At 37.0% G+C, this 7,107-nt stretch overlaps 1 protein-coding gene across 2 annotated transcripts in view; it reads right to left on the reverse strand.

Annotated features, from left to right (window-relative positions):
- Window positions 1-344: 344 nt before the first annotated feature.
- The window catches only part of kdm7ab (lysine (K)-specific demethylase 7Ab), a 62,900-nt gene continuing 56,137 nt past the window's right edge, over window positions 345-7,107 (reverse strand). Inside the window, exons 12-20 of one of the 2 annotated variants that reach the window (XM_065291746.2) lie at window positions 7,008-7,107; window positions 6,804-6,907; window positions 6,504-6,697; window positions 6,104-6,204; window positions 5,458-5,615; window positions 5,095-5,237; window positions 4,636-4,703; window positions 3,258-3,522; window positions 345-2,935 (exon numbers count right to left, since the gene is read on the reverse strand). The exon at window positions 7,008-7,107 is cut by the window's right edge and continues 149 nt beyond it. In XM_065291746.2, the coding sequence (XP_065147818.1) occupies window positions 2,847-2,935; window positions 3,258-3,522; window positions 4,636-4,703; window positions 5,095-5,237; window positions 5,458-5,615; window positions 6,104-6,204; window positions 6,504-6,697; window positions 6,804-6,907; window positions 7,008-7,107 (1,222 nt within the window). In that variant the 3' untranslated portion in view covers window positions 345-2,846. Of the gene's footprint in view, window positions 2,936-3,257; window positions 3,523-4,635; window positions 4,704-5,094; window positions 5,238-5,457; window positions 5,616-6,103; window positions 6,205-6,503; window positions 6,698-6,803; window positions 6,929-7,007 lie in introns of both variants that reach the window. The other variant, XM_065291745.2, reaches the window with a different exon arrangement.

Raw genomic sequence — 7,107 nt, forward strand, 5'->3', positions numbered from 1 at the left:
GTGGTTTTTAAAACCCAGGTCGATATCCATAATTGTGATCTCTTCAGCGTTGCGCAAATCTGTGTGTGACATCAAAATATCGCGAGACAGTTTCGAAAGCAGTCCTTTACGGAACACAGCCCTGTGCTCTCGCGGTACTTTGATATCAAGTTTTTCATACGTTTTCTTTTGTACATGTAAAAGTTAAACGTGGACTTATGTGGAAATTCATGGTAATTCACATTATTTTCCGTGGGCCCAAACAACTTGATAAAGAAATATGTTTTAAATTAACTAAAATGTTTTGAATATACAAGTCTCTCTGTTAATACAGCATTAAAATAACACTCACAAACATTTGCAATCATGATACTTTTAATATTTACAGGCCACATTGTACAACTGAAAATCCAAATTAAAATTGCCATGGCTGTGAAATACAGTGTCACAAAATATTCAAAAAAAAGTACAACATTAAAAATTTTAGGGTAAAGACACATTATAAACAAAGACACTTCATTGACTGCAAGACCAAAATTGGCAAACACAACCGAGAAAGCCAAATAAATACTGTACAATTACTGCATGGTACAAACCCTGCCTGCAGGCCAGCAATGTTTTGACTTATTTCAAGCACATTTATATGATGTTCTGTTGAGCAAAATAATAACAATGACAAACAAACAGTGTAGTGTAACAAAACAATGCAGGACATGGTTAATGCAGTGCAGTATTTGTGAGAAAAACAGAAAAACCCAACAAAAACATCTCACCTTAAACAATGTCTGAGCAACAATGTTTCAACTGCAACACTTTGGCCCAAATCCCATTCAGACAAATAGCACCATAACTAACAAGATCTGTTATTAAGAAGAAAAACGACATGTGCTACATTGGTGGCCTAATGGTTTTATTCGTATTATCGATCAAAACTAAATATTTCTTTATTAAACATTTTAGCAGATGACAAACAGCATGATCATGTCAATGTCCCAAAATATTTAGTAAATACTCAATACTCATGAATTCATGTTCGTGTTGTAATCCCATGTTGAAATCTGTCCATCTTTTGGTTGACTGAAGCTTTTCTGAGCCCTTTAAATAACATTAAAAGCTTTCTGTCAATAAACGGTCCCCATGTGAGCCCTGAGCTGCCATTCCTATATCTTAACATGCCATTTTAGCTGCAAAGTGAATAGAATTCATTCCAAAAACTATTGGAAGCCTATGAAATGTGTTATTGCCAAAATGTTTTAAATAAAACATAAAATAGGAAGACAGAAAAAATGATGTTTCATAAAAAATTATCATTTAAAAAAAGTATACCAAGGACAGACAGACATACACTGAAATGTTACAGGCAGATCAGATAAGCTTTTTTTGCCGTCTGGGGAACCATAAATAAAAGTAAGATTTGATCACTATAATTTTTTTGGCATTTATCAACCTTGAGCTCTAATTTAACAATTACCTGAGGTCTTTCACACTGAACAAAGAAAACTACCCTTAAAATTACACACATATAATCTTACAAAACATGAGGCTGTCGCCGTTTTTCAACAGTGGTTCATACACACTGTTGGTACAATTGCAAAAATTCTCTCTGTCAATTAAGACTTATTACAAAAATAAATATTCTTTCAATTCTTTGTAAAAACACGAGTAGCCAAATGTAAAAAGGTACAAATTTTCCCAAACTTTGTGGCCATCTTAAATGTCTTTTTTTCCTCCCAACCAAAACACAGCACCATTTCAAAGAGTGTTTTAGACAGAAAAAGATGAACTTAGAATAACAGTTAAAAACAGCCAAATAAGTGAAGGTGACACTGTTACTTTTTATAAGCTAGCTTCACCATTTCTTTTCTTTTTTATATATGAGAAAGACACCTTAAAGTATACAAATTGGTGTAACATAACCCAAGGTGAATATTTTGGGCAAGCCGGTTAAATATTTGCTTGTTTTTATTAAAAACATGCAGCTAATATACCAAATTTTAGAAGATTACATTTGTTATCCACAATGCAATACAGAAATAGCTGATATTTAAAAAAATGGTCACCATTGGCTGCCCCAAATATCCAAATAATAATAATAAACAACTAACTGAAAAATGCACCGTTCTCTTTCATTCATAATAAATACATCCATTAATAACAATATGAAACAGTTGGGGGAATTAAGCACCAACATGAAATGTAATAAATTAAAAGAAACGTGTTTCTTTTTTTGCCCATGGGTACATTTGTTTCATTTGAATGATGCATTTGCATCGTGCATCATCTAGGTGTCATTCACAGAATGCCCACTAGGTGGCAGTAGAGGACCAAATATAATCACACTACCCAGGGCTCATGATGAACACAAATGCTAACAAAAGAAAACATATTTGTAATCTAGGTGCTGGATGATTTTGAACTGTAGAGAAATTAATTTAGGTAAAAAACTTAATGGCTAGTTTGCTAGTCAAGCACCTTTGTGAAATAATTTAATCGCTCAATTGACATCTTAGATTGAATTAAATATTATTACATCCTTGAAGTGATTGTGGACCATGTCGAACAGCCAGAATTTGGATGGCATCTCCAAAAATATTTCTGGTGGCCGCCTTTCTTTAAAGAAAAAAAAATATAGGGATGTTGGCTGAATCCTTTTGTTATCTTCCAAAGCTTTTTTGTCAATAATGAAGTGACGAACCACGCATTTTGTTTGCTTTTGTTTGTGTGTGGAGCCATGCACACCGTGTACCCTGTCACCTATAAACCCACTTAAAATCAGTGGTTCTGTGAATGAACTCTCATAGGCGCACAAACATCTCACGTCTAGCATCCTAAATCTTCTGTAGGGGTCGTTGCCATCACCGGGTGAACTACACAAAGAAGGATTTGTGTCTGTTCAGTTTGAGAATCTTGCCCAATCGCTGCTTGGCTGTAGCCATGCCTTTCTTAGGACGTTTACCTAAATGGAAATCACAAAATGTTAAAAACTGATAGGTGGGACCTTAAAGAAGTGGTGTGTAATATTTTAAAACAAACAATGTATAGTTTTTTTTCCCAAAAAACTAAAGTGTAAAAATTGAAGTGATATTAAAACAGGTTGTTTTTAGAGCATCCTGACACAAGATGGACCAATGGCAGCATTGCTGGGGCAGAGCTATCGGTTTAACAAATTCCATTTATTTCCTCTAGTGGTACAGAAATTTCCCACTGCATCTATACAAGAGATCAGCGTGGTGTATTTATGTACACAAAGCAACAGACATCAAATCAAAACCCATTACCTTTGGTTGCCTGATTGCTGATTGGTGGAGGATTTGAGGCGGGTCTTTTGGTGGGGTGCAGGGGTGGTGAGAGTGACGTCTCACAGTATTGGTATCCCATTGTTGGGCTTTCTCCGTGTGCCGGGGAGTGTGTGCGACTGCTCCAGGCTTCACTGCTGCTGTTGCTTCCACTTCCCTGACTGTCTATGAAGTTATTATGTTCCTGGATCCTATGCTTGAGTTCAGCATGAAAATCTCCTTCCGAATGCTTGCGCTCCCTGAACTCCTGATTGACCGAGAGAATTATAAAAGTGACTAAACAAATTTCACAATGAAACACTGGTTGAATCACAATTTGCTTTGTATATAGTATGCAGATCATGGTATGATGAAGTATGTCAGATGTGCCTAGATGCCAAGTATGAGAGTGCCTAATATTACTTATTATAATCCCTTGCTTTACAAAAGGTAGCTTTAAAGGATTAGTCCATTTTCTTCAAAAAAAAAAAATCTCACCACCATGTCAGCCAAAATGTTGATGTCTTTCTTTGTTCAGTCGAGAAGAAATTATGTTTTTTGAGGGAAACATTCCAGGATTTTTCTCACTTTAATGGACCCAACACTTAACAGTTTTAATGCAGTTTAAAATTGCAGTTTCAAAGGACTCTAAACGATCCCAAACGAGGCATAAGGGTCTTATCTAGCGAAATTATTGTCATTTTTGACAAGAGAAAAAAATGCACTTTTAAACCAAAACTTTTCATCTATCTCCGGTCCTGTGATGCGCCAGCAGAACCTCACGCAATACGTCATCACGTCAAGGGTCACGGATGATGTATGCCAAACTACGCCCCAGTGTTTACAAGTGTGGAGAAAGAGGACCACTCTGACGTTGTTGTATGTGGAATGATACTAATTAATGTCTTTGTGTCCGTTTATTGTTTAAAATGGTCCGCAAATGTGCGTTTCATATATGTAACACGTGACCTTTCCACAGCATTACATAATTACGTGAGGTTGCGCTGACTGACGCATCACAGGACCGGAGAAGTTTTGGTTTAAAAGTGCATATTGTCAAAAATGACAATAATTTCGCTAGATAAGACCCTTATGCCTCGTTTGGGATCCTTTAGAGTCCTTTGAAACTGCAATTTTAAACTACATTAAACTGTTAAGTGTTGGGGTCCATTAAAATGAGAAAAATCCTGGAATGTTTTCCTCAAAAAATATAATTTCTTCTCGACTGAACAAAGAAAGACATCAACATTTTGAATGACATGATGGTGAGATTTCTTTTTTTTAAGAAAATTGACTTATCCTTTAATGTACTGGAAAGATTACACAAATGCAGTGATGATAAAGCACTAGTTTGGATGTTATCTTCATCCGAGTGGTTTACCTTATTACTGAGTAAAGAGTTGCTGTCTGAATCCTGGTTCTCCTCTTCTGATACGACCTCCTTTCTATCTGATTTGAAAAAACAGGTCAAACAATGAACTTAAAGGTGCCAAAGAATGCATTGAAGTGTTAAATTGTTTGGATATCTACATAGTAGGTACGTGACTCTATTAAGTGCAAAACTTATCCAGAGACTTCCATTTACAACCCTAGGATTTGCCCTTAGAATGAAATGGTCTATTATTACATTATTTGAATGTAATATGAATAATAATGTTGAGCTCTGCTCTGATTGTCTGTTTATTGGAAACAATCGTAGTATTGGTGTACATGTAAATGTAGTCACTGATGTTTCCAATCTCATAATAAGATTATAATAGTTGAATATGACATGTAAGAAATAATTAATTGTATATAAAAAAAGTAATGCATCCTATGGTTTTAAAGCATTAACTCTTACTGTAGTCAGGAGAGGAATGGTTGGCCCTAGACCACCAGGACTCCTGCGAGCTGGTGGGATCTTCTGATTGGTTAGAATACAGCAGCCCGGCCATAGTCAACATCCCCTGGATAGCATCATCCTCTGCGGTCGGCGAAGATTCACTGCAGGTATGACACAAGTACACATTTTCAAAAAGGTTTCAAATCCATAGGTGGCCATTCAATGTCTCACGACAAAAGAAATATGTTATGTATCTAACTAGAAGTCAACCGAAGTCAAATACATTTGTGCCTTTATAAGATGGGCAATAGAAAAGCGTGGACAGGATTAGAAAACCTCAAAATCAGGTGGGCAATAATACTAATGACAGTATGCTCTCACCTTTTAAGACACTTTTCAAAGTGACCAAGCCTCTGTCTGGAGTGAATCGTATCCATCGTGAAGCTGGAGCTAATTTTGCCTTTATTTTGGTCACCTCTCTTTTCATCATCTTCTTCCTCTGATGAGCTTTCCGATTCCTCCTCAGAGCAAATCTTTTTCTGTATAGATAAGATGAGAAGACTAATAAGTGCCAATCACAGCCAATCAGAATATATTTATGGTTTGATGCAGTTACGTCGTAGACAGTGCCGCCCGGTGACCACGCGTCTAAAGGGTTTATTATAAAAGAGACGCTTGTGTTTGCCAGATACTCACTTAATCTCATGTGTAATCAGAGTTTAGTGTTAAGTTACTGTCTTGCGAGAATTTTGTGAACTTTTATCATAAACTCTTTCAACGCATGCACAGCAGGCACGTATTTGTCTTTGACAAGACGGATGATGTACATGGTTCACATGATGCAACTATCACATATTTGAAATGACGGAGCAACACACAACACATTTTTAACGCGCGCCCCTCGAAAGAGAAGTCACCAGCCACCACTGGTCGTAGGTCAGGATGAGATTTTATCCTGGATGAGGCTAACAAGCTACCCTTATGTGGTTAGGAATATTACTACACTTGAGTTAAAACTGTAACGCACCCGTTTGGTGTACTTCTGATGTACTTCTGATTCGGAGTCTGATGAGACATCCGAGTGAATCGATCTTCTGTACCCGACATCTGAACTCTCTTTTTTAAAATCTGTGGATAAGAACAGAAAAATATTTCACAGTTAATGACAGGGAGTGGATACTAAATTCTTCCGTGTTTGGATCCTAAGGAATGAATGGGGCTAGGCTAAATGCTAACACATTCACTACACGCTGTACAAAGATTAAGTGCACGCATTGAATACAGATAGGTATGTATTAATTCATCGAAATTGAGGTAAGAACATAGTAAAATATTGAAAAACAGTGGTGTTTTCCTTTAAGGACACAATGCCTAACCAGACATTTCCATACAAGAGACAGTACTCAAATGTCAGACTATGATGATACCTGTGAAGGAGATAGGCTTAACGTCTCTGGTTACATGACTGCGTTTATGCTCCTCTTCTTTTAATCGAAAATCCACCTCTTGTTGCTCCTCTTTTACTACCGTTTGAATCTGGAGCGAATCGCTCTTTGCATCTCCGGATCTCTCCTCTTCCTTTATCCTTGGCTTATTTTCTCTCACATACCGCTTGTCATCTCTGCAGTGTAGTAAAGAAATAGATCAGTGAAATAAAATCATGAGCATGAAATTGTTTAAGTAATTTAAATGTAACTAATTCTTTAAAAATAAAAAAACTGGTGTACCTGATAATACGGCCATTGCACAGCACCAGACGCAAATCATCGACCAAACTCCGCTCCGCCATTGCAGCTGAGGCTGTGGAAACCATGTTGAACTTGCCGTTGACCTTCGTGTTAAAGAAGGTATCCTGAAATAATGGCAGAACGTCTTTATAGCGATTCACTAGCTATCAACCAATGAGATTGTAGGTGGTGCGTCTCATTTACCTCTTCATAAGGACTCATCTCCAGTCGCTTTAAGACTTCTTGAGTGTGCTGCTCGAAGATGTCGAGGTAGGAGGGAACTCTGGGGTGATGAGAGTGATGA

The sequence above is a fragment of the Paramisgurnus dabryanus genome, chromosome 23 (genome assembly GCF_030506205.2).
Source record: "Paramisgurnus dabryanus chromosome 23, PD_genome_1.1, whole genome shotgun sequence".
Classification (NCBI taxonomy): Eukaryota; Metazoa; Chordata; class Actinopteri; order Cypriniformes; family Cobitidae; genus Paramisgurnus; species Paramisgurnus dabryanus.